Here is a 26,675-nt window from a genome sequence, read left to right on the forward strand (position 1 = left end):
TTAGTTCAGCATCTCAGCCCAGCTCCTCTTTAATTCTTATGCAAGGGATTTCTCTGGAAGGGACAGTCTGTCCTCGCCAGCTGAACACCAGGCACAGGGCACTGATTAACAAAAGACCATCTCACCACCCGTCCCACACAGTGAAGGACGAGAGGCAGCTGGGACTCATTCCCTATGGGGACTGAGGTTGTGTATTTTTATGTCTGCCTCACATCATGCTCTTGCTCATCAGGAGCTGCAGGACTGGCTCATCTGAGCCTCCCATGGCCTCCTATTCCCTTCTAGGAGTAGTATCTGTAGTATCTGTAAGGCCCCATGTCAGCTATTTTTGGGGATGTCCTGAGGCCCAATGGCTCCCAGTTCCTACATCTGAATGTCTATAGGCCAGGGCTGTCTGAGTTGGGGATATGCACAGCACCTGGTCTGTCAGAACTACTGCTTGGAATTGTAGGCAGTGATACAAAGGTGATGGGTGTTGTGTGTACCTAGGGAAGTACAATGTCCTGGCAACAGCTTTGCTGCAGCTGTGGACACAGGATAGGCAGAGACAGCCTAGGAACTGCTCCTGGTTCATTTATGACTTAAAATGTCCTTCTTTAACTGTACAGGGAGGTGAGAGGTTAAACGCACAGTGGAAGGTTAAATCTGTCCTTTGGCCACTGACTGCTTCATGATCTTGGGAAAGCCACTTTGCCTTGCTGTCAGCTGCTTCTGGCCCCCTGTGATTGCTTTCTCTCTGAGAACAGAAACTGTCCCTGTGACTGCAGCAACAAGTAAAATGGACCCATGGAGGACATGAGGACTCTGGAGGCTTCTCCATGGGACAAATCATCAAGTATTTACAAGGAGTCAGAAAATCCTACGCTTTTCAAAACTGGCTCTTGCAAAACAGTTGACAATGCATTTTGAGCTCATGAGACCATCTGACCGCTGCAGGAAAGCTGTCTCAAACAGAGCAGCAGGGAACATGCAGCTTCATCTGGCCAGTACAGCTCTACCAACACACCTTGTACTTCCTTCCTCTGCAGCAACCCCAGACAGCTGGTCTCACCCTGACTTGTCTCCTCCACTGACCTCATGCTGCTCTGTCCCATCGGCATCCACTGGCTTGCTGATCACTGCTGGCTCCTTGGACACTCCAGGTCACCCTGTTATTTATCCCTGCCACCCTGCAGCCAGTCACCCCATGTCTGCAGCTCTCTGCTTCAGAGCTGGTTTACATTGCAGCTCTTCCCTGCTTTTCCTACAGCCTCACACAACACTGTAGGGGTCACATAAGTTTCCCTATTGAAGGCAGCCTCATTGCTAGTGAGCACGACACTGTATCCCAGAAAACAAAAGGCACATGGTGTAACCCAGCAGCCTGGAGCTAAATGATGGCTCCATTCTGTTTACATTTAATCAGATCATTCTGTGTGGTACCAAGTGTTCTGCTATAGGTCTGCATTGCCTGTCATGTGCTTGCACCCACTCTCCTACTGATTAATTGTCTTATCCCTGAGAGAAACACGTCGAGACTGCAGGTCATGTTATAAACACATTCAAAGTCTTCTCTGGAGTTCCTGCATCAGCTTCTCCTCCTCTCTTCAATACCCCAGAAGTGGTGTGCAGGCATGTGCTGGGCCCCTGGTAGACACACAGAGGCTGTTGCTGGGTGAGCACCTAATCATCCGTCAGGAGCAATTTCAAGCTTCTTATTCTCTCGCTCGTACAGCTGTAATGAGGCTTTGTGATCTACAGGCCCTCGGCCGACTCTTTCAGTGACTGTACTGCTGGAACATTCAAACAACTCTATCAATGAGGGACCCAAATATTGCCAGGTCCCAGGTTTCAAGACTTGCTATTTCAAATCTGAGGCCAGCACCAAAATAATCCTGCTGATTTCAGAGACCAAAAAAAAAAAACTTTTAAAGCTCAAATATCTTGTGTCACACAGACTATTTCAGGATAGTGTTTGTGTCCATTCTGAATTTCTTCACAGGCATCAGGGCAGTGGACTCACATTGCTCCACTTTACCTCTTTCCAGGCTGACCTGACATGGACAGTGAGTCACTTGGGGTCCACATGCCCAGGCTGCCCAGAAAGCAAAGACATTACCCACATTAAATGTTCCCTTCTGGAGGGGATTTGGTCAAAGGTAAACATTATACTGGCAGCCCACTGACTGCTCTGCTGATGTGGCTTTCCTTGGGATCTGGAAGAAGCCCAAGACTAGAGTCTTCTTACAGTTTGCAGGCCAGGCTGTTGTTATCTATTGTCCCATGGGGATACAAAATGGTTGGTTGCCTGAAGACCTCTCAGGGCATTGCAAGCCTTCTACCTGACAGCCCTCATGCTGACAAGGACACTACTTCCATGCAGCTTCACTGCCCCATAGAACATGCTGGCCTCCTGCTGGTGGCATGGGAGAGGCAGCAGTACCATGCTATAGCCGTAGGTTGGATGTGTCCCATCAAGAGACTGAATAATAGGTAAAAAAAGGGAGCAAATTTTATACATCGAGCACATGCAACTAGGCAGAGCTGAGAAACAACTGAAGAACAAGCAGACAGCAAGGCAGCGACCAGAAGGACCTGACTCTGAGCAAAGGTCATCTCTGCTTAACTTCCCAGAGCTGGCATGGCCTTGCAGATTTATTCACAATAAGAAATCAAAGTGGTAGCATATATCTGAATGGTTTTCAGAGTCAGTGTCCACTCTGTGAAAGCCATGGCCTGGCTGTCAGGAGGGCTGACCTTTATTGCAGTGTTGGTGGTGGATGCTGGTCCTCTCAGAGCGTACTTTTACTCCAGATCAAACGTTTCCTCCCCTGAACCTCACCTGTGCCCCATGGCACTGCCTAGAGAGTCAGCTTCAGCTGCAGCCCAGCCCCACAGTGTCCCACCAGCACTGGGGCCAGAAGCAGCACTGGGTGAGCCTGGGGACTCAGGCACCGCAAGGATGCTGGGATCTGTGGGGATAAGCACAAGTCTTATGGGGAGTGTCTGAGGGAGTCAGGGTTGTTTAGCCTGGAGAAAAAGAGGCTCTGGGGTGACCTTATCACTCTCTACAGCTACCTGAAAGGAGGTTGTAGCAAGGGGTGTTGGCCTTTTGTCCCAAATAACAAGCAATAGGACAAGAGGAAATGGACTCAAGTTGTGCCAGGGTAAGTTTAGTTTGGACATTAGGAAAATTTTCTTCACTGAAAGTGCTGTCAAGCACTGGAGCAGGCTTTTCAGGGAAGTGGAGAGCTCAGCATTCCCAGAAGTGTTTAAAAGATGTGTAGATATGGTCTTAGGGACGCGGTTTAGTAGTGGACGTGTCAGTGCTGGGTATAAGGGCTGCACTCGGTGATCTCAGAGGTCTTTTCCAGCCTAAGAGATTCTATGATTCTGTGACGCCGAGACCCGCGGGGATGCCAGCCTTGCTTTCATCTCTAGATGGTGCTCTGAGGCCGGCAATAGCCGGGCTTCCCCAGTCTCGCCGCGCCACTCAGCCTCCCTGCACCACGTCCTGCCGGCGGGAGCACATCGGGGCTGGGAAGAGCAGGACCCCCACCCTGTGGACCATGGCAGCAGGAGAAGCCCGTGCAGCCCTTGGAGAGCTGCCTGCCGTCTCAGCTCCTGCTGGTGTGACATCCCCCGGCCGCGGAATGGCAGCAGGCAGCTGCGAACAGAGACTGCCTCCCCTGCCTCCCCATCCCTCTGCTGTCCTCCTCTGTCTGCACCAGCGAGACTTCCCCAGCTGCCCTACACCACCGCACGTTTTCAGCATCCCAGCAGGCTGCATTCCCTCCTCTCTCCCTCCTGAGCATGCAGCAACAGCCCATCCCAGCATTGCAGATTTAGCACGGGGCCGGGCCCTGCGGGATTTTCCAATAGTGATGCACCATTAGGGCCTAGCGCTGCTCTTAACCACGGGCAATGCCAAAGTCCCATTGACTTCACGGGGGCAAGCCCTTAATGGCCTGGGAAGGTAAGCCTTTTTTTTAATTGGTTTGGTTTTTGGTGTTTTGTTGGTGGAGTTTTTTGTTTGTTTGGGTTTTTGGGGGGGTTTTGTTGTTAGGTTGTTTTTTGGGGGTTTTTTTGGTTGGGTGGTGGTTTTTTTTGTTTGTTTTGGTTTAGTAATTTTTTGGTTTTGTTTTTTAGTTTGGTTTTGTGTTTGTGTGGTTTTTTTGTTTGGTTTGGTTTGGTTTTGGTGGGTTGGTTTGTTGTTTGGGTTTGTTTTTTTTGTTGTTTTTGGTTTTTTTTGTTTTTGTTTTTGTTTTTGTTTTTTGGGGGTTTTTTTGGTGACATTTAAAACCAGGGCCACTTAGTATTGCCTGTCCAAAAGCTGCAAGAGACCTCAGGCCCTCCTGGAAAGGCAAAGAAGAGCTGCAAAAGCTCAAAGAACACAGAGGAGGCATTCTTGCAGAAGTCATGAGCCTGTGCACAGCTGCTGTGGCAGTTCCATGTACCCTATCCACTCCTGGGCAAAACTTGGACAAAACCAAGCTGTTTGAAACCTAACATGTTTGTTCAGAAGCACAGACATTTTCAGCACCATTTCCTAATCACGGAAATCTAAACCTATTTTCTCCTCAATTGAGATTATTGTTGTGTTTCTTAAAAATATTTTTAGTTGCAGTGTGTATCAAAATGTTTTGCTGAGCAAGTTTTGCGTGAGTTGAAAGGTGCCAATGATGATTTCTTTTCAAAAGGGTTGTCCAAAAGTGTCACCAAAAATAAAACATGAAACAAATTTCTCAAGTGTCATTTCAAACAACAACATTCATTTGAGAGCTGACAAGAGTGACAACAGCGTGGTTAGTTGCCATGGGGTAGAGGATCTGAACCAGTGCCTGGATCTTATTCATAGGGAAAAAAGTCCTTCCTCTTCCCATTATCTTTCTTGTATTTGAATAGCTTTCAAAAATGAGCCAAGTAAGATGTTCAGAAGTAAGACAGGAAAGAGATATAGATTGTGGTTGAATAAACAAAGAAGCAGTGTCTTCCTCCTGAAAAGCAAGCTGCCAGTCCCTTGGGATTAGAGGCAGGTCTTAGGGAAGCAGTCCTCTCCATCAGATCCTGGAGGAGGGAAGGACCCCAGGGACATCATGCCCTCTCATGCATTAAAGGTATCTTCTCTGGAGAGCACAGGGCAAGGAGGTGCCACCTACCTGATGCTCCATACACTGTGTGCAAAAGGTAGAATACCTGGTGTGTTTACAGCTATGAATGGCCTGGGCAGCTGATTTGCAGAACCCTTAAAAATGTCAAGGCTTCTTTGTGGCAAAGAGTTTTCCAGGATGGATTCTCCCAGTGGCTTTTCACAGGCTTCATAAAGGAGTCTCTGACATATGGCCAGAGAGGCACTTGTTGAGACTGCTGTGTGGCACTTTTGTGAATGTGGTTGGATGTTTGTGGGATGAAGTTGTGGTGTAGGATGGATTATGCCCCCACATGTGGCATACACATGTAGGCATCTGCAGTGTGTACTTGAGCACAAGTGCTCTGGGATTCCAGTGTGCAGGTGCAGAAGCACCTGTGCAGAAAAATGTCCTGCTGCTGTGTATCAGCAAAGCCTGTGGGTACCTGTGCAGCTTGCAGGAACAGACACTGGAGTGGCTGCACCATGTTGTTGGAGGGGCTGTGTGTGGCACCAGCAGCACAGCTGCACAAGGAGTGTCTGATAGGGAGAAACTTACTCATTACCTCTGTTTTCCTGCACTGGCTGTTCCTCTCCTTCCCTCTGCCCCCTCCCCTCAACCCACCTTCTCTCCCCCCTCTCTAATGATCTGACAGCACTGAAAGCTTTCTTGCAATTTTATTATGAACAGCGGGGTTTTAGCTGGGTATTCTTCAATGCCTCACTGTCTTCTCCAGCGTGATGCCAAACATGACATGAAAACATCCAGCAGGTTCAGACATATGGTGGGGGCTGGAACCTGTATGGCTGAATGATGCTTGTTCCCTCAGATTTACTACAATCTTGTCCATTTTTCCCACAAGACCCCCGCCAGGTGAAGGGAGGGGTGGCAGTGCTGGCCTGTGTGTTGCCCTAACCACTCCAGCTGTGCAGGCCCATCGCCCTGGTGCACCATCCTTGCTTGGCATCTCTGCACACTCGCTTCTTGGTGATTGATGAGTCTCCCAAGAGCTAAGGGGACACTTCATCCCCACCAAGCACTGCCACCCACCTCCAAAGGATTCTGTACATCAGTGAGGGGGTGCCCAGCCATGAGGGTTCCCCCTCTCCTGGAGGCTACCACCCCAGCCTGTGTCCTGAATGCCCCTGTCCTCGCACGCAAAGTCCTTCTCTCTCGGTCCATTAGTTTGTTTCCATGGCCAGTGGCAGGCACACGACTCTGAAAGCTGTATTAAAAGCCAGGTCAATACCAGCCCCTGCTTATTCCCTCAGGGGAAAATAAGTAAATAATGAAAGGAGTGGGTGACTTCTTTTCCTAAATCAGCAAACTCTCGAATTTAGTGCTGAGAGAGGCGCCCCAGTTCCCAAGTAGGGAGCATTAGAGCTCTGAGGAGAGGCAGCTCAGCCTCAGCATCAGAAGAACCAGGAGGAGTGGGGGCCACTCAAATTCCAGTGATTCCATCATCTCAATGAAGGCTTTGAAGCAAACTGCTCTGGCAGATGGGCCCTGGAGCCGAGGATCACTAGAGAAGTGAGGTAGAGGCTGAGGTACTTAACGCCCTCTTTGCCTCGGTCTTTAATAGTGAGACCAGTTGTCCTCAGGGTACTCAGTCCCCTGAGCTGGAAGACACGGACAAGTAACACAACGAAGCCCCATAATGCAGGAGGGAATGCTCAGTGACCTGCTACACCACTTAGACACTCCCAAGTCTCTGGGGGCTGGATGGGATCCACGTAAGAACACTGAGAAGGCTAGTGGAAGAGCTTGCCAAGTCACTCTCCATCATTTATCAGCAGTCCTGACTAGCCAGAAAGGTCCCAGGTGACTGGAGGTTAGCCAGTGTGACATCTATCTACAAAAAGGGCTGGAAGGAGTATCTGTGGAACTAAAGGCCGGTAAACCTGACCTCAGTGCCAGGAAGGGTCATGGAGCAATTCACCTTGTCATCATACAGAACATGTAGCACAACCTGAGAATCAGGCCCAGCCAGCATGGGTTTGGGAAAGGCAGGTCCTGCTTGAGCAACCTGATCTCCTTCTATGATGAAGTGACCTGCTTAGTGGATGAGGGCAAGGCTGTGGATGATGTCTACCTGCACTTCTGTAAAGCCTTTGACACTGTCTTCCAAAGCATTTGTCCTGGAGAACATGGCTGCCTGAAGAAACTGAATGGGTGCACTGTTCATTGGGTAGAAAACTGGCTCCATGGCTTGGCCAAGAAAGTGTTGGGGAATGGAATTATTATGTGAATGGAATTATTCCAGTGAATGGAGCAAACCCAGGCAGGATAGCTGTTCCCCCACAAAACCTACATCCTAGGATGAGAAGTGACCGTGTCTGGACCTAGTCATATCTTGTGAATCTATTTGTGCTCTTTCTCAAATGCACTTCCATATAACCTCACTTTCTCTTCCTGTTTTCCCCTACCTTCATCACCATCTGCCTGCTGTGTCTGCTTCTTCCTCTCAGTCCTGCTATTTCATTCCTTGCCCTTCTGCTTCTTTCCCTCTTCCTTTTGCTTCTTGAACCAATTCCAATTTGATATTGAGATGCTTTTTTTCTGCTTTGTAGATCAGGGGATTAGGTGGGACATAACTTCTTCAGCCGTTCCCCACCACAGCACAGCTATTGTTTTTCTGTCCTTATCTCATATGCAGTTTTGAAGGGGTGACTTGGCTGATCCTGAAGGAAGATACTCATCATGTTTTCACCTCTTTTGTGAAATGACAACAAAGTGACGTTACAGGTCTAGCTTTGGTTGATGTCCTCCCTCATTCTCCCTCCACTTGCCTCTAGCAAAAAGAGAGGCTTTGGGTTTTTTCATGGAGTTTTTGAATCTAGAGAAATGTCTCTCACACCTCTGCCTCTTCACCAAGTATATCCATAACCTTTCCCTGGCCAAAATTCTTGCTATCTCCGAAATATACAGTATTGCTTGGTGCATCCTACTGTTAATTTTAATGCAGATTATTCCCTCCATACACACATTCGTATGACCTTCTCCCCAAGCAAATTCTCTGAGCCTCTCATTATAGGTCTACTAGAGAGGCGCAGAACAACAGAGCCCTCGTGGTGGAGCTTCCAGGATCCAATGCCATACGAATAGCAAACACCAGCCCTAATAACCCTCATCAGTCTCTATACCAGGCTGCAGCCGTGGAGTCTGTCCTTTGCTTCTGAACCTCCCCTTGGGATATTAGACTTTATTAAAAATAAATAGTTACAAATTCTGTTTTACAGCCGATGGCATCAGGGAGAAGAATGGAGGAGGCAAAAGGAGCAAGTGGAAGGTCTGCTGTCCAGTCAGGTCACCTGTCTGTCGTCTTGGCTGTGCTGTGCCAGGGAGCAGTCTGAGTGTGGCAAGCACAAGACCCGGCCTCCTCCACCAGGTATCCAGGAGAGGAGCAGGACATGTTTTTCAAGAGGATTGAGAGAACTGGATCTGAGTCTGTGGAGCCGAGCTGCGTCTGGAGATGACAGACACCAAAAACCAAGGAGAGTGCAGAGCAACCTATGTAGAATGTCCTTGTCTCCTAGCTTGGCATTTACAGTGGAAGAATATTGATTTCAGATTCTCCTTCTCTTTAAGATACAGAATCATGTGCAACAAGCAACAAACATGCAAGGAAACTCCTCTCTTGAGATCCTTCCCCACTCCCTCCAGGAGTCCCAAACTTTCCCTTCTATCCTCATCTGGTCAGTGCTTAGGTGCTGCTCCTCTCCCAGTGATGGCAATGACCCTTGACAGCCACGGGGCCTACCCATAGTGAGAGGGGACAGAAATACTGCTGTTGCCTCAGCAGCAGAAACACTTGTTGGGGGTCCCAATCTGTCCACTGAAGGCAGGGACTCCTGTCACCTCTCGAGAGACAAGAAACCAGGCCTGCTGCTCTCCTGTCTCTGGGCAGGAAAGGGGTTCTAGCCCAAGCTGCATACTGTGAAAGAGTAGTGTATCCTCACTCTTCTCCCAGGCAGTATGACCTCATGAGAAAGGGAGTATATGAGAGCAGCTCCAGGCCTTGGTGTATTTGGGGGCTGAGAGGCAATCATGGGAGGCATTATTTGGTGGTGAAGGGACTTATCCAGTGTATGGGTATGGAACAGAGGAGACTGTGGGCAATGGGTGCGGAACGGGGAGGCTGGAGGAGTTAGATGGCTGATTCCCTGCGGTATGAGATTGTATCCAGAGGCAGAGTTGCCTGGAGTCTCTCCAGGTCCAGGTGGCTTCCAAAATCCATCATCTGGATGATACCTCCCTCCTCCTTGGTGTTGCCCCCTAACACCACACCCACTTCATCATCATCTTCATCTTCATCCTGACTGACAAGTGCCAGCTCATTCTCATAGCAGAAGGCACTGGGAGGTGGTGGAGAAGGTAGGATGGTCATCTTGCTTTCTTGCAGCTCCCGGGCTGAGCAGCAAGGTGTGCCAGCTACCTCATACGTCTTGTGAAAGCGCGAATAATCCACTTTGTAGTGGTTCTTCTCCTCAAACACAACTGGTTCAAAGCGATGACCCCAAAGGATTTCACTAGCAAGGTAAGAGCTTCGTGCCTGTGTGGTCATGGCTGTGGCTTCCACCATCCCCTCCAGAATAACCACAATCTCAAAATTCTCCGTCTCCAGCTCTTCCTTGCCAATCCCATAGAGGGGGCTCTCCTCATCAATCTCATGAACAATAATAATGGGTGAGACCAAAAATATACGATCAAGACCCACATCGTAGCCCACATTTAGATCCCGCTGGTCCAGGGGGAGGTATTCTCCTTCCTCTGTCATGTAGGGCTTGATGAGCTGGGCTCGGACATGGGCCTCCACAATGTGACTCCTCCTCAGGTTGCCCACCCTCCACATGAGACACAGTTTGCCATCCCGCACGGAGATGACCGCATGATGGCTGAAGAGGAGGGTCTGAGCCCGCTTCTTGGGCCTTGCCATCTTGGCCATGATAGTGCCAATCATGAAGGAGTCAATCACACAGCCCACGATGGACTGCACCACAACTGCCATGATAGCCAGCGGGCACTCCTCAGTCACACAGCGGAAGCCATACCCGATGGTTGTCTGTGTCTCCACTGAGAAAAGAAAAGCCCCCAGGAAGCTGTTCACGTGCATGATGCAGGGCTTGAGGAGAGAGGGACTACCTACCACTACCGGTGCATTGAGGTCGCCATGGAAGAAAGCGATGCACCAGAAGAGGAAGCCGAAGAAGAGCCAGGAGACCAGGAAGGCAGCAGAGAAGATCATCAGCATGTACCGCCAGCGCGTGTCCACACAGGTGGTGAAGATGTCAGCCATGTAGCGTTGAGATTTGTTGCTCAGGTTGGCAAAATAAACATTGCACTGGCCGTTCTTCTTCACAAAACGGTTGCGGTGCTTCCGCCGGGGAGCATGACCCTTCCCATTCCGGCTGTGCCCGTTCATGCTGCCCAGTGCAGAGACCTTGTGTCCATCCTCTTCGGTTGAGACGATGCTGTACCTGGGAAGAGAAGAAACAGGCACTTCCATCAGGAATACGTAAAGGGTAACAGCAACCACTGAGATAGCAAGGGCAGGAGGTGTGAGTGGCTCACAGGGCTGCAGTACCACCCTATTGGATCTCACAACATCACGTTTCAGTAATTATTGCACTGTGGTGCCAACCTGACCAAACTGGTGGAGATCAGCTGCAAAGTTTGCTGAGTGTTGCTGCCAGGAAGCTGCATCTAGCAAAGTCCTGACAGCAGCAAAGCAGCAGCAGCTTGTAGCTCTGTGGCACCTTCCAGCCTTTATGGTAAGGAGGGATACAAGGTTTTGAAACCTGACAGCAGCTGCAACAGTCAGGAAGCCTGGGAGCAAGCACCCACAGCCTGACCACATTTTGGCCCTCAAAATCCCAAGGCTGGGAGTTTCTATTTTCTCCTCTGCTCTGCTCACTGATTTCATGTGTATGGTGACAATGTTTATACACTTCCCGCACTCAGGACAATTCTGTTGCCACAGCAACATGTGTGTCTTCCAGCATCCCTTATCCGAAGCCTAGGTGTAATTTGGAAATCAACAGCCAAAGCATTGGCCGTTTCCTTGGCAGAAGCTACACATGCATTTTCTGGGAGACCTTTGCCTCTCTGGCTCCCCTCCCTCACAGTCGGCTCTGGCAGTGTCCTTCATGTGATCCTGTGACAGTTGCAGATATTCCTTAAAGGTGTGGTGGCAGAAGGTGCTCTGACCACTGAGGAAATCAAGAGAGAGCACTGAAGCACAAAGACTGCTTTGCCCTCATGCCTGACAAGCTGCAGCCTCATAGGACCCTGGGAGCGTCTCCCTCCCACCCCACAGTGTTGATACGTCAGTTGGAGTCCTCCAGCGTGGACCTCCATCCACATCTCACACAAAGACAGCACTGGTGGCTGGAGTTGTGATTCCTGGGAACATGTGGCTTCTGCAGTGCTGCTGGAATCTGTAATTTCTGGCCCAGCACCTTGCAGTGCTTTATGCTTCTCCTCCATAGTATTCCTCCAAGCACTACCCCTACATATGGCATGGTTTGGATTGGAGAAGGAGAGAGGAGTCATTCCTTGGAACAGGAATGACTGTTCAGCAGGAAAGCTGCTGACAGATAATTTGAGAAGAATATATCAAAACACAGTCTGAAGTTAGTGTCTGAGGGGCCAGATAAGGATGACCAGGTCACTCAGAGCAGCAGCAGGCATCTAGAGGAGGGTTACTCACCGATTGACTCGGACACTGCCCATGGCTCGCTCTGTCATCAGATGTCAGGGGGCCGTGGGAGCTGGTAGGGCGTGGGAACTCATGCAGCAGCAGTCACATGGGACAGGTCAGCTCCAGGTCTCACCTCTGGCAAGCTGGGACCAGCACTGGCATTGCGATTGCTCCTGGGCACACGCCTGGCAGAGAAAGACAAAGCAAAACCCAGTCAGATCCTCTCATGACAGCACCCATCCCAGTCCAGAGCAGTGGGCACAGGGCTCCCAGCCTTTTGCTCAGGGTGTATTGGGACGTCTCCTTGGGGCACCTGCTGCAGCCTGGCTTGGGCAGGTGAGGGGCTGATGGATGCAGACTGGGTGCACGGCCCGCAGACCACGTGCTCCCCAGCACCTCCTGCCAGGAGAGGAGCAGGGCTGGCCAGTCACTGCTCTCCAGATCAAGGGCACAACAGGTGAGCAGCTCACAGGGCCCTTGCCCTGAGACATTATGTTAATATCAGAGCTTACACCAGGAGGAGAGCTCAGCCAGGCTAAATACCTCTCACACAAGGACTAACAGAGCACAGGAATGCACAGCAGCCCTCAGGGATCCCCGTCAGCCCAGCCTAACCCTGAGGGCATTTTTTCCAGGGTGTGCAGAACATTCCCCCCATCCCCTCCCCAACCATTTCAAATAAAAGAAGGAAAGCAATGGGTAGAGCCAAAAAGAACTGATGGAAAGGAAGGGTTTAGGGGTAGCCAAGGAGAAACCAGTTAGAGGAAACAAACCTTGCAAGATGCCCTGTGTACAGCATCCAAGGAGGAGCTCAGCACCAGAGTGCTGGGACGATGTCTGCCAGATGTCCCAACCCAGTCCTCCCAGAACGGAAAACTGGGGAAGCCAATTTATTCCACCTGCCCAGAGCTGCTGGGAAGTGAAACAGGCTGAGGGGGTAATGACTCACAGATTAGGAAGGGCTTTGTACACCCATGCTAATCCTGCACTGTAGCTTTTGGATTACAGCAGCCAGTGTGGAGTGCACACGCAGACGGAGCCAGCTAGTTTGCTTCCTCCCAGCCTCACCAATGAACAGCCACTGGTTGCCAGATATGGGAAAAAATACAAGGATTTCTGGATCAAATGTGAGGCTTAGAGCTGCTTGCAAGTGGTTGCCCACAGACAGGAAAGAGGAACAGCAAATTATGTTGCCTAGGATAGAAAAGCTGGTGAGAACCATCCTTGTCTCAACATCAGTGATGCAGAATGGAGCTGCATGTGGCCAGGGGTGCCCACCAGCTTTCCCCAGTTAGGACTATGGACTGGAAAGCAGCAAGAAAGGAGATCCAGACATCACCTCTGATGGGATGAAGATTACTCAGTTACTGAGACAGTTGAAGTTCTGCAGCAATACAAACATGGTTGTTCAGACCAAGGGTACTACAAGACCAGGAGAAGAAAACAAACTTGTAATCCACAACTCACCATATGGAGACAAAACTGAACAGCTGCCCAAAAATCCCCATCAGGAAAAAGCACTTTGACACTGAACTCTGCCAGCTCCCACCAGTTCACTGCCCTACAGCATCCAAGTCTTTATGAAGTCAGTTGGGCCAGGAATTTTTGCTGTGCAGCTGGGTAAACCTATAGCAGACGCTGGGGCTGGTAACCTAAGTTAATCAGAAATGGTGATGTGATGAAGAGAGGTCATTTCATACCCACAGATGGTCCTGCTGGGGTGAAGATAACTAGAGTGATTACATGGTGAATTCAGACTGCAGGGTCCCACATGACTTTGGGAGGTGGCAAAGGTGGGTAGTTTAGGTACATCCCTCTATGCCAGCCCCAGCCAGGAGAGGAAGGGTATCCTCTTCAACTGGCATTATTCTCAGCCAGCCTGGATATGCCAAGCTCATCCTTAGCCAGCACTGACCCCGATAACACAGGGAAGGCACTGTCACGGCTCACACATATTCACAATTTCCTGAAAGTTTCTACAACCCATAACTCTCTTTCTCCAGCTGCAGAAACAGGTGCACCATTTCTAGACATTTTGGATTTCTGGCCCAGGCAGCAGCCAACTCCAAAAGAAAGGAAGGAGGACCTAAGGAGCTTTGTGAAACCATGTGCAGCAACACCTGGATCTCTGCTCCCTCACCTTTCCCTCCTTCCAAGAAGGGGCAAAGGGAGAAGATGAAATACAAGGGCTTCGTTAATCTCCAGTTCAGGCTGGTACGGCTGTGGGATGGGATGAGCATGCTGTGTAAGAGTGCTGCATCCTGTGGTGCTGTGCTTCCTCCTGGCTCCCACGTGGGAGCTCATGTCAGCCAGAGCTGTGGCAGAGCCTCTTGCACAGAGTCCACCACGGCTGGACCGTGCAGCTCAGAGCCTGGGCAGCCAGCCTTAGCTGCTGGCTCCACAGTGCCCGAACAGAGTACCAGCAGCTAAAGCCACATCACTACCTGCAATTGGTACATAATCACAAGGAAAGTATTTCCACAGAGGATAAAGGCAACCAGACTGAGTACAGACATTTGAGAATGGGAAAGTTAATGCTTTTATTTGCAGTTAATAGTTGCAAGTGGGAGACCAATGGCCTCGGACCGTGCATGGATGGAACTCACAGAATTGCACTCATAGATCTTTCTCTGCTCAAAATTTGAGAATTTTTCTGGTAGATTCAAGGACGTCAGCAACAGGGGGTAGCATTCCTGAGGCAGGAGCTGCCTGAGGGAGCTCTCTTTGCCCATTATGAGCTCGGGGGGGTTTTGCCTGGTGAAGTCTAAGTTGTGCTTCACTGCTTCCAGGCCAGTGTGTTCTCAGGTTTTCATTCTCCAGCTTGCATCTCTCCAGCTGTCCTTGGAGAATGAGGATCTTCTGCTTCAGCCTCTCCACATTTGTTTCGTTATCCAGAGCCCGCTGGGTCATTAGCTGAAGCTGACAGTCTGCTGGACTAAGGGCTGGATCTCTCAGGCTTCACTCTCTTGTTCAGCCTGTCTGGACTTCAGCTGATCCTGCAGGCTCACCACCATGCACGCCTGTCTCTTCAAATTATTCTGGAAGGTGTTCAGCATTCTCCTGACCATGGCATTGTCCTTCCTGAGTGCAGCATTCTCACCCTTGAGCCTGTCATACTGTTCCCTGAGCATGTCATATTCCTCCCTGAGCATGATGTCCTTCTCCATGAACAGAGCATTGTTCTTGAGCTCTTTGAACAGCTGCCTGCGTGCAAAGTTCTCTGACATCAGCAGTAGGTTCACATTCCTGAGCATTTCGTTCTCTGACCTGAGGATGCTGTTCTTGTGCCAGAGTGAGTCATAGGTCAGCTGCAGGGATGGGGGCTCCCTGTCGTCACCGTCCTCCTCATGCAGCACTTGGGGCTCCGGTCCCGTGGTTCTCTCTGGGTGTCCCACATAATGGTCACTGGAATGGGCCTGTGTGGCAGTGGCCTCTGTCCCCAAGTGCTGGCCTGAGCTGTGCTGGAAAGAGTCATGGAAGCCACTTGGTGCTGTACCAGCCTTTTGGAGAGCAGGCAACCCCTGATGCCCAGGAAGCTGATAGGTCGAGCTGGCCTCCTCATCTCCAGCCAAGCTATCAGACATTCCCATGTCTTTGTAAAATGGTTCCTGAAACTCCTGATATTCCTCCTCAAGCTCCAGCACATGCTTGGCCAGCCCCACTTGTTTATCTTTCACCATGCAAGAGGGCCCAGCAGTTAGGAAAAATGAGGTGGGTTCTCCCAGGTCCTCTGTCTGATTGTCATCTGTGCTGTCACTGCTCTTGCACAAGGGTGAAGGAAGCTCAGAGTGGCAGGAGTTCCCTAATTCTTCACTGTCATCATCATCACCATCATCACCATCATCATCATCATCACCTTGCAAGCCTTGAGATTCTGGGTAGACCATCATAATTAGCCCAAAGGTGTGAAATGGCTGTGACATTTTTCAGGATGCTCTGGGCTGCAGCAAACAGGAGAATCCAAATCGTCCCCCTGGACTGCAGGCTATGCAGGCTGTTGACACTGATAAGCAGTGTGCCACCTTCTGCAGCCTCAGCAACGCTTGTTGTTACCACCAAAATCCCTCTGTTTAGAACACTACGATGTTCAGGAGGGAGAGGAGAACCTTATAGCTCTGCATCCGTGCTCTGGGGACAACTGGAGCCACCAACATTCCAAGGTCTGTGATGTCATTGAGTTCCATGTGTGCTGAGTTGTCAGAAGCAGGATGGGGGAGGAAGTAATCAGCTGCTGTCCTGATTCTGTCTAGGACTGCATTAATTTTCTTCATAGTAGCCAGCACAGTGTTGGATTTAGTATGAGAATAATACTGATAACACAGACATTGGAGTTGTTAAGTAGTGGCTTACTCCAAGCCAAGGACTTTTCTGTTGCCCATATTCTGCCACTGAGGAGCTGCATGAATCCAGGAGGGAACATGGCCAGCACAGCTGGTCCAAACTAGCCAAAGGGATATTCTGTGCCATAGGACATCATGCCCAGAACGTAACTGGGGGAGATAACTGGAAGGTAGTGACAACTGTTTGGGGATGTGCTGGGCATCAGTCATTGGGTGGTGAGTAAACAGGTTGTGTATCACTTGTTTCTTTTGGGTCCTGTTATTCTCTCTCTTTGTGCTTATTATTACTATTACTATTATTATTGTTGTTGTTGATAATATTAATATGATTAACATATTTATTATTATTATATTTTGTTTCAATTAATAAATTGCTCTGATCTCAACCCACAAAGCTTACCTTTTCTTTTTGATTCCCCTCCCCACTGGGGCTGGGGGCAGTGAGAGGGAGAGAGGGGCTGAGTGATACTTAAGTTGCCTGCTGGGGTTAAACCACAACAACTGCAAAAGGTTGTTTTGGCAGCATGAGTATAAACTGTCCTCCTGGCTGCAGAGCAGACCCCAGCTTGGGGATGCCGCCAGTGAGCAGAGAACAGCTCATGAAGCCACCTGAGACCTTCAGTGTAAAGGAGGGACAGGGACAATCCAGCCAGGGCAGGCTGCATGGGTCAGAGGGGACAACTCTGTCCCATCATGGGTACCTGTCCATCAGCAAGGTCAAGCCACTGGGACTTGGTTGGGGCTCACCCTGGGCAGGGGCAGGGGACACCACCAGCACTTTAGACACAGTCATCACTCTAAGCTGAACGGCCAGTGAAGGGCCCATGCTGTGCTGCTGCCAATCTGATTCACCCCCTCCTGCCAGCTGGCACAGGGAAGTGTTAGTAATACCGAGTGCCACAAACTCAGAGAGGCACGAGCCAGGAGACAAACAAAAAAAACCACATTTCCCACTTCCACCCCAACACACCCCCACAATGCGTGGTGCCTCCATGGGAAAGACAGATAGGCATGCAAGAAACGCCTGGGCTGGGGACTGTTACCACACTAGGTCACTGTCCCTCCTCAGCAGCTGGTGCACCAGGGCCACCACTGACCTCCCTGCTGGCAAAATCGATGCCACCAGTTTGGCAAGGCCAGGGGGCTTACCAGGAGCCAAAACCCTATGGAAACATAGTTCAAATGGCTGTGAGAAGGTCCCATTGCAACTTGGAAACCTGAAACACAAATGGAATGAAAGGGGAAGGCTCAGAGGTGTCTCCAGCAGAAGACGTCCTGAATGGGCAGTTGCCTGTCACATGGACAAGGGGGAGAAAAGCCTGGCTGAGGACAGAGACACGAATCCAGAGCATGCCTGAAGACATTTCTTGGAGCTTGCCCTGCCTTCTGAGACCCACACGTGAAGGAGGAAGCTGCAGAGTCAGTGGCAACTCTGATGGAGTGGTATGAAACCAAGCTGCTTGGTGCAGCAAGGAGAGATGCTAGGCAGGAGGCTGCAGCCAGGACAGATACCTCCCCATCCCTCTGCTGCCTGTCCTGGCTGTACACGAACAACCATACATTTCACAGCCTGCAGAATCCCCCCAGCACTTTTGAAAGCTGCTGCAGCATGGATGTCACAGCCACTGCCTTGCAGCATTGAAACAGTCAGCCAGATGGGTCTTCAGGGACCAGCAGCTGCCCCCAGCCCCAAAGCATGTGCTACCCTTCCCTCTTTCCCAACCACTCTCTCCCTCCTGTGTCTTAGACTGAGCAATGCCAGGGACACCACCATGGTGCTGCAGTCATCTCCTTCTCGTGTGACACTATGCTCCAGCAGCACAAGCCATCACATCAGCCCACGCTGCCACCCCAGTTCTGCTCTGGCCCTGAGCAGACACGTGGGGCTGCACTGCTGCTGTCCCTTTCCAAGGGATCTGCAGGATAATAAGGTCAAGGTGCTTGGTGCCAGGGCAATACCTCCACTGCTCCATCCCCTGTACACAATGCAGCGCCTCGCACATCCCAGTCTTTCTCCAACCCCTGACAGAGTAGATCATATATTGTCAGTCCTTCCTTAAATTTGCAATGGAAGAGTCTCATGAAACAGAACAGAAAAGTCCACGCTAAAGCACTCCCCCACTTCTCTTTTTATAACAACCATATCTGGTGCTCTGGGACCTACACTGTGAACGACAACGATGGAAAAATCCCAGGGTATTTTTACACTCTTAGTCTTTGCTTTATCTGGAGTTGTCTGGCAAATGCTTCCCTCCTGTCTGTGGTCAATACCCCAGCCGCTGGTTGCGCTCTGCTTTGTGCCTTTGTTCCTATTACCGGCTGCATGGCACCGGCTGGCTTGGGATCAGCATCCACAGACCCATCTTGCCAGCTCGGGCACAGTGACAACACGGCAGACGAACTTCTCGCCTCTTGAGGAGTCAGAGCGGAAACGCCCGCAGCTGAGAAGGGACCTCTTTGCCTTTTTGCAGAGCCTTGCAGACCCACAGCATTCAGTGTATCCTCTCCATCCTCTTCATAACTCCATCTCTTCTCCTATTCCTCACAAATATTCCCAGGGTTCATGTAGAGGCTCATAGGGCAGCTTGGTGCCATGGGGGGCTGTCCTGCCACAAGAGTCAGCAGCTGAGCTCTCGCTGCTCCATGCCGGCATGGCAGGCTGCCAGGCACTGTACGGGCACACATGAAGGCACCATCACTGTGCAGGAGAGTTTTATCATATTAAAAAGGCAAGTGACATATGGAAGGTGAGGGGAGGAAGCTGTAATCAACTCTACACCATTTTTATATACACACTTCTGCCTTTTCGTTCAATAATTATAAATAGATTAAGTGCCAACAGTCCCCATCTGCCCCTCAAGGCATGATCCACTGACCAGTTTCCCTCTCCAAAAGTGAATTTTATTCATGTGCCTCTGCCCGGTTTATATTTTGGAATGGAGTGAGAAGGGGGGATATTTTTTTTTCCCCCGTGAAGCTCTGGAGCCTGAAGATGGGTAATATGAAAACAAAACAAAATGATTTGAAGTTAAACCATCTCAGTGTGTGACTCAGAGCTATTCATAGCTCCCTGAAGCCAGCTGCAGCAACGGAGCCAGAAGGATTCTGCCCGTATTATTATTCCAATTACCATCTGAATTAAAAGTTTGAGCAGTGATCAGCCCACATGCTGATGGGAGGGGGAGAGAAGAAAGCGAAGAGAGAAGGAGAGAAAGAGTGAGAGGGAGAAAAAACAGATAAAAATGGGAACCACACAAAGGTCCCCAGGATGACAAAGTCAGGAAGAGGCACAAAAAGGTGACAGCATCACCTCCTGCCTGCTCCCACACCACCCCAGCAATCCCTGCTGTGGCTGCACCGTCCAGACAATGGTGCTGCAAGAACAGCTGCCTGCTCCCCAGGATCTCAGACTGGATGTGGGATACCCCATGGTGCGGTTGGTGGGACTGGCACTGGCATTCACCCTCTCCTCTCTGCCAAAATGGGGCTGGGGGTACACGACACAGGGGCCGGGGGGTTGACTGAGCAGGATTGTAAGGAGAGGATGCTGCTGGAGTGGCAGCTGGGGAGAATTCCCTGATTTTTCTTGCTGAGTGAGAAAGATGGGCATTACTCTTTTTAGCCGGCATCACAGGAAAAATTAAATGCTCAGAAGGTCCCTGGCCTGGTGTTCTTGGCCAAAAATGAACCGAGCATTTGTAGCAGACAGGGTGCAGACTGCATCCCACCTGCTCACGAGGAAACACAGCGGCTGACATACCCCCAGCACCCTGCCTGCCAAAACTACAGACTAGACCCCAAAGGGCTGGTGCAAAACCTGCAAGAGCTGAAAAATTGAAGGCTCTGGGGTGTCCCTGATGTGCTCACATCCCAGGCAGAAGCAGTGCATTCAGGTCACCTCCTCCAGCTTCCCAGCACAACTGCACAGTGCAAAGGGTGCCTTCACTAATCTCTGCATTGCTGGAACTCCCTTCACGGGGCATCCTGCCCTGTGGGAGCCCTGATGTAAGGCCATTCCCAGCAGCATCCCTGTGCTTCAGCATCTCTTCAGCACAAAATGCCTGGCCATGTGGGATGTCTTGATGGCTTTTGGCTAGTTATGGGACAAGGATAATTATTGGTGTGCAGAAAAAGGGGGGCAAGGGTGGCTCACATTATCTGCCTCCCTGCTGCAGTTGAGTTCTTGACAGGGCAGGGATGGACTGCCGGTGACTCTGCCAAGCACCCAGCAAGGCAGGTGCTTGCAAATAGTTTATGAAAGATGATAACAACAGTGACAGCAGCAAGGGCGAGCAATAACCAGGGCAAAGCCTGCTCTGTGCCAAGCCCCCAGTCGAGAGAGGCTGCAGCCGCTTCACCGCACCCAGCTGCTGCACGACAGCTGAGTTCCCAGCCTGGCCTGGCTGCTAAGCACTAACCCATCAGCGACAGTAAAAAAAATCTCCCTGCACCCCCCTTGTCGCTATGCTAACAGGGAACTGAGCAGAGCCACGAGCCTCCTGAAAGTCCCCAGCTTCTCCCCTTTCAGCCATGCTTGCTAGGCACCAGAAACAGAGCAGAGGGAGCATCCCAGGTAAGCTGCAAAGCTGCATTCCCACAGAGAGCGGATCAAGTATTTCACTACAGGTTTGCTGACTTGTATTGCTGTGGCTTGATGCGTCAGGTTTAACAAACACATCTGGAAGGTGTCAAGCCTAAGTGCTGCCCAACTCACACAGTACGGAGGACCACTGCCTCCTCCTTCCCCTACACCCAGCTCTCCGACAGGGAGGGGCTGCCATCGCGGGCAGGGTCGGGCTGGGGGAGAGCAGTGCGAAGCAGGACACTGCGCTTGCATCTGCATACTGCGATATCCCCCCCGCCATCACTACGGGTTGCTGTCATACCCCTGCTCCTCCGGCCTGCGACAGTCGTTCCCGCTGGCATCCTGCCTGCTCACCTGCCTGTCGGCTGCTGGCACTCAGCGCTGGCCGCAACTTCTGCCTGCTCACCTCCACCCAGACACGAGGCTGTTTCTTGGTGCTGGGAACAACGGGAACAGGAGAGGAGAGGACTTCTGGGGCCGCTGTGTCTGGTCCCGTGGCAGGCACCGCCTCTTCGTAACGCCATCGAGCTTTTCAGAGGGATGAAGCGCCTGTCTGCCCAGCCTCTAGGATCCCCAGTGCCCTTCAGGCCCCGCACTCACCGTGCTGCTGCTGGGGCCGATCTATACAGCTCTCCCGGGATTTACCCTCCTCTACATCAGAGTCACTTTCGACATCCACTTGTTCTAATACTCCTTTCAGCTGGTCAGTCTGCACGGGTGCTTTAGCAGGCTGCCAGCAGAAAGGGAGCTGCCGAGAGGAGAGGGGGAGAGCAGAGCTGAAGGCAGGGAGAAGGAGAACAGGCAGCAGAGAGGAGGCCGGGACAAGGCCAGCGGCTCTTTGTACCAGGGTTGGTACCGCTTGCCAGGGAGGGAAGGAGGTGGGGAGAGGTGTCAGGGTCGTTTCTCTGAGCCTTTTGCAGGGGACAGAACAGGGGACGCTGCTTCCCTCATTATCAAGCAGCACCAGCCTCACTCTGAAGTGTTTCAGGAGAAATGTTGCCATAGAAATAAAGCAGCAGTCCAGATTGTGAGGGGCAGACCCACTGCCATGGTGGCAGGAGTGTGGGCAGTGTGGTGGCAGCAGCCCCTGGCTGGCGGCGTGGGGAGGTGCCTGGCTGGAGAGTATCTTGTTCTCCACCCTCCACTCTAATTTCCAGTGAGAGCAGCAGTGGTGCTGCTGTGCCAGCATGGCTGGTGCTAGGAGATGGTGGGCATCTCCTCCCCAAATAAACCAGTGGGTGAATGTCAAAACTGTCCCCAAATAAACCAGTGGGTGAATGCCAAAACTGTCCTTGAAGCAAGCTGCCTGCTGCCAGGCTCCCAGGAGGACAGGAATAGAGGTGCATGGGTCTCTTGGGGCCACGGGGTCACTTTGCAGACAACTCCCATCCCTCAACAGCCTGTGCCATGGCACCACCTTCACTGCTGGTGAACCAGCCTCAGAGGTCTGAGGGCAAGAACCAGCTCAAAAGCAGCCCTTGCCTGTCCCAAGCTCCCCACCGCCAGAGAATCAGCATCTGTCCCAAGAAGGGGCTCCAATCCCAACCATCACCATTAAAACCACCTTGTCTGGCACGGAAAACCGGTGCCGGTGCCTCTGGGGGATTCCCTGTGAGGCCTCTACGCCCTGGTAAGGGGCAGGAGCAGTGACGTCACGGAGCAGGAATTTAGCCTGACTCAGTTTCGCCGCGTTGCGAGGCAAGGGCAGACGGCTTCACTCAGCCCGTGCCATTCACAGAAAAGCGAGCGCCAGCGGGAAGCTGGCAGCCGCGTGCATGAGTAAAGGATCGATTGCTAAGACGCCAGCATCCATCTATCGATTCCCGGCCGCACTGCCGGGTTAAGCCAACCCAGTGCAATAACGAGGCGGGATAGCGGGACTTGCTGAGGGCAGAGGGCCATTAACTGCTCCGCTCTGCGTCCGCACTGATGTCAGTGCGCGGCGGGCGCAGGTATCCATCACAGTGCCTCCTCCCCCTTGCTGGCACCCTCCTGTCACTGACACCACTCCAGGGATGCAGCTGCTTCCCGGGAGTGACCGATGGCTGAGCTTGGGGTGGCCGAGAGGCTGGAGGGGCCAGTGGGGACTGCTCCTGCCAAGTAACTCCATCCCTCCCCAGCCACTTCCTCACTTTCCAGTTTTTCTTGCAAACCATGGCGGGGGGCTGCAAGGGGCAAGGAACACTGCCCCCTGCCATCACCACACATCGGGGCACTTGATCTTAGCACCCAAACAGGGGGAGAGAGGGAAGAAAAAAAAGGTGGGGGAGAGGGAACTCACTTCCCTTCAGATCAGCGCTTTCCAGCTTATCCTCTCTGTGGCTATCCTCACCATTCGTCCTCTTCCCCACCACTCCCTGTCCCCACCAGATTCATGCTTCCCCTAAGGCACATATTTGCCCTGTGTTGATTATTATTTTCAGTGGCTGCAAACAGGAGTGGCCACACACTGCTGAGGTGTCTCAGGTTTCTGTGGGTGCCACTTCTGGTGGTGAATGGAGAAGGGCCACTTTCCCATGTCTCTGTCGAGATGTATTCCCCATGCATCTCCCTGATCCCTCCCAGGCTCTGGGTAACCCCAAGCACTGGCCTCATCTCCACACCTCCCACCTTCTGTGGATGACTCCTCCCGAGAAGCCAAGGAGGGCACAAAGAAGGGGTTGACGGTAGCCTTAGATCTACGTCACCTCTGCCATGTGTTCCCATGTGCACTATCACTGCCCTTCACAGCACCCTCCCCCAAGGGGAGGAAGGGGAGAACGGAGAGGCCCCCGAGCTGCTGTTTGCTTTGCCATTGATAGAGTCAGGGCTGGGCAGCAGGGCTAGGAAACTCCAGGCTCTTGCCAGAAGGATTTGGATGACTCCAGGCGATTTGCCCAGGAGGGAGGGCCTTGGAGGCTGAAGGGCTAGGGATGTCCGAGGTGATCTACCAGCACCATGCAAACCTGCCTGCCCACTCCTCCCCAGGTGGGGAAGCCCACCTTGTCAACAGGAAGCAAAGGCAGAGCTTCTCTGGTAGTTTGCTCATGGCTTCCTCCTGATCTCCTTCACCCAAACCCACTATCCAGAAGACCCTTTGCACTGCGCCTATCTGGGGGGGTGAGTGTTGGACCACCACTGGCAAGATCAGCCATGCTGGGACTAGGAGATGTGGAAGGCAAGGGAGAGGGGGGCAGGTCTAGAGCCCAAAAAGCTCCACAAGCAGCAGGAGAGCAAACGCGTTTACTTCAGCCCCATTTGCACCCGAGAGCTTGGAGAGCAGGTCTCCAGATGCCTTTTTCTCTGTGATCTGGCCAGGACCAACACAGAGAAGAATCTACAGAGCAGGAGAAGCAAAAGGTGAGCAAGACCCAGAACAGGGTGAGAAGACTCTAAGAAAACATGGGCAACTGTAAAAATTAAGAAGTTACCTGCAAAGCGACCGAAGTCAGGGTGGCAAGGGGGCGGGGAGGGAAGTTGGGGAGGTTTAGAGACAGGAGCCCACCCCTGCCCCTGGGCCCGCGGCCGCCCCGGTAGCGGTACGTGCATACGCCATGCACACAAGGCAACTTTATTATTCACTGGCACGCTCACACGAAGCCACGCATCTCTCCCTAAGTTATATTTATAGCTGTTCCTCAGAGCGAACGCAAATGAAACAATACAGTATTTTCCTAAGGGAGAAAAACCCTTCCCGCTCTCATGCTGGTGAGGAGAACAGCGCGCCCCGGTACCGCCTCTTACCCGGGTCCTGCCGAGGGCTGCCGCCTGCTCCAGCCTTGCCGAGCCAACATCAGAGGAAGGGGAAAGCGGCCGGTCTCTTCATCTCACCATGAAATGTCTCAGCCGGACCGGAGGAATCAGGGAAGTGTCTCTGCAGTCCTCGCTCGCCTCCTGCCTAGGTTTATTTTTTCCCCCTCCAAAGAGCTACTTCTCCGCTGCGACCTGCTCCTCTCCTAACTCTGCCCTGCCCACGCCAGCTCTCTCCTTCTGCCTCTCAGAATTTTTTGCTCCCAGGAGCGTCCATCCCACGGAGTGCTGATGTGCCTTCGTGGCTCAGAGACGGGTTTAGGTCTCCCCCTCCTGCCTGGCTCCCTCCTTCTCTGGCATTGTTTGCCCGTGGCCCTTGCTGCCCTCCTGCTCTAGTCCCCAGATCCCCCCTCTCCCTGACACTCTTCCTCCCTTTGCGCTCCGCTCCCTTTCCCTGGCTGCCTCTCCCCCTCGCTGATTGCTATGCAGTCTGTAGCTGAGAAGTCAGTAACTCTGTGGTAGGATCCAACAGCTTTCCGCTACTTTAGCCCATCCTCGCATGTGAGCTCAGAGCTGCAGAGCCGCCATGGGGGAGACAGAGCAACCATTGGCAGCGGGAAAGGGTTGGTGGGGCCACCAGATGCCCCCAAGGAGGTGAATCCTCCTCCTGGGCTGCTGCACAGAGATTAAGTAACTACTGTCAGAGGGTTTTTTCCCACCTGGATTTGGAATGCTGGGCTGACACCTTGCCCTGAGGAAGGACCAGGCTCTCCCAGCTGATGCAGAGTGTTTGCTGTGGGGCATTGCCTCTCCACTCTAGAGAGCTGGAGATTTACAGCTGGGATGAGTAATGCTGGGACAGGAGTGTGGACATGGAGGGGCCAGCCCTCAGGGTTCCAGGATAGTGCACAGCCTCCTGGGAAACCTGTCCAAGAATCCACTTTTGAGTCTCCATGGCCATCAGCATCTCAGAGGTCACGTCTTGGTGACAAGGGGAGAAGGCAAAGGCAGCAAAGCCAGAGGCTGAAACGACCTCTGACCACACAGGCCATGGCTGTAGGCACAGGGTCCTGGGGACAGCCCTGCTCCAGGATGGCATTTTTGAGGAGATGGTTTCCATCTTGGTGTCTCATCTGCTGTCCCCAGTGTTAAGGCCTGTACTGAAAAGTCAAAAATAATAAAAACCCCACTTTTTTTGAGTCTTCTCTGGGCCCAAATCCTGCAAGGATCATGAATAACCCTCCCTCCCAAAATCCTCCCAAGATGTGGCACATGTTGCGGAGCCTGCTGTGCTCCTCCAGCACCAGTGAACACCACCGTGGTGAGCACAGCCTGCTCCCACCTGGCAAAGCCACTGCCAGGGCAGCAGAGGGTTTAGTAGCCCCATGCAGACGAGCAGCTGCAAACCAGGAGCACATCAGCCTCCTGAATAGTCAATTCACCCCAGTGTACCCATGGCTGCTCCCTACTGCTCCTGGGGAGCTGCTGCACCTGGATGGAGCAGGGCCAGCCTATCCAGCTCCTCTGCAGCCATCCATATGAGGACCTCGTTCAGGTTCAGGTTCAGAGGGGTACTTAACCTTCCTGGAAACTCTGTCTCTAGGGCCTGTAGGGCTGCTTCCCAAGAGCAAATGATCAGTATCTGCCCGGCTGCTCTTTGGCAAAGTGTACCATCCCGCTGGCACCGTGACAGGACTTTCTTCTTCCTGTGGTGAAGGGATGAAGATGGCGCTGAGACATCTTGCTCCTTCCCACACCAAGTGCAGCCCTGCAACCACCTCAGCTTCAGGTTGGGTTTTGCTCTCTCTGCCTTTTGCTCCTCATTGCTGGTGCCCCCTGATACCTCATCACATTTCCCTCTGCCTTTGCAGCAGGAGAATGGATAGCTGAACCTTGTGCATGGTGTGGCAGCCTGGCACTGCCAAGAGATAGGTGGCACTTCCAGAGCCAGTGAGAGAGACATGGGAATGCCACATTGAAGATGTCACCAGTCCCCTGCCGTCCTTGTGCCCCCCAAGTGTCACGCCCTGACAACCCCATGGCCGCCGGCCCCAGCAGCGGGGTGGCTCACACTCACCACCCCCGCCTGTCTCCACCAGCACCGTCTTTAATAAGAAGTGTGGAATATTTTAGCACCTATGTAAAAGCCACCACAGACGGTGGTGGCAGCCGTTGCCAGGGAGACACTCCCAAAAATAGCCCCACTCCGCCAA

The 26,675-nt window shown here is 52.0% G+C and overlaps 1 protein-coding gene and 1 pseudogene across 2 annotated transcripts; both read right to left on the bottom strand.

The window, feature by feature from the left end:
• Positions 1-5,785: 5,785 nt before the first annotated feature.
• On the bottom strand, positions 5,786-24,857 carry KCNJ4 (potassium inwardly rectifying channel subfamily J member 4). 2 transcript variants are annotated; one of them, XM_066184118.1, is made up of 3 exons: positions 24,457-24,857; positions 11,818-11,993; positions 5,786-10,585 (listed from the first exon to the last, which is right to left on the bottom strand). In XM_066184118.1, exons 2-3 carry the CDS (start codon positions 11,853-11,855, stop codon positions 9,256-9,258), a joined length of 1,368 nt encoding a protein of 455 aa, XP_066040215.1. In that variant the 5' UTR covers positions 11,856-11,993; positions 24,457-24,857; the 3' UTR covers positions 5,786-9,255. The 2 variants fall into 2 exon arrangements, with proteins under 2 accessions (XP_066040215.1, XP_066040216.1); XM_066184119.1 differs by lacking the exon at positions 24,457-24,857 and adding an exon at positions 21,088-21,103.
• LOC136290348 (endosome-associated-trafficking regulator 1-like) lies at positions 14,344-15,698 on the bottom strand (annotated as a pseudogene).
• Positions 24,858-26,675: the final 1,818 nt, after the last annotated feature.

The sequence above is a fragment of the Chamaea fasciata genome, unplaced genomic scaffold, assembly GCF_029207755.1.
Source record: "Chamaea fasciata isolate MVZ Bird 193981 ecotype frontalis unplaced genomic scaffold, bChaFas1.0.hap1 SCAF_5, whole genome shotgun sequence".
NCBI lineage: Eukaryota > Metazoa > Chordata > Aves > Passeriformes > Sylviidae > Chamaea > Chamaea fasciata.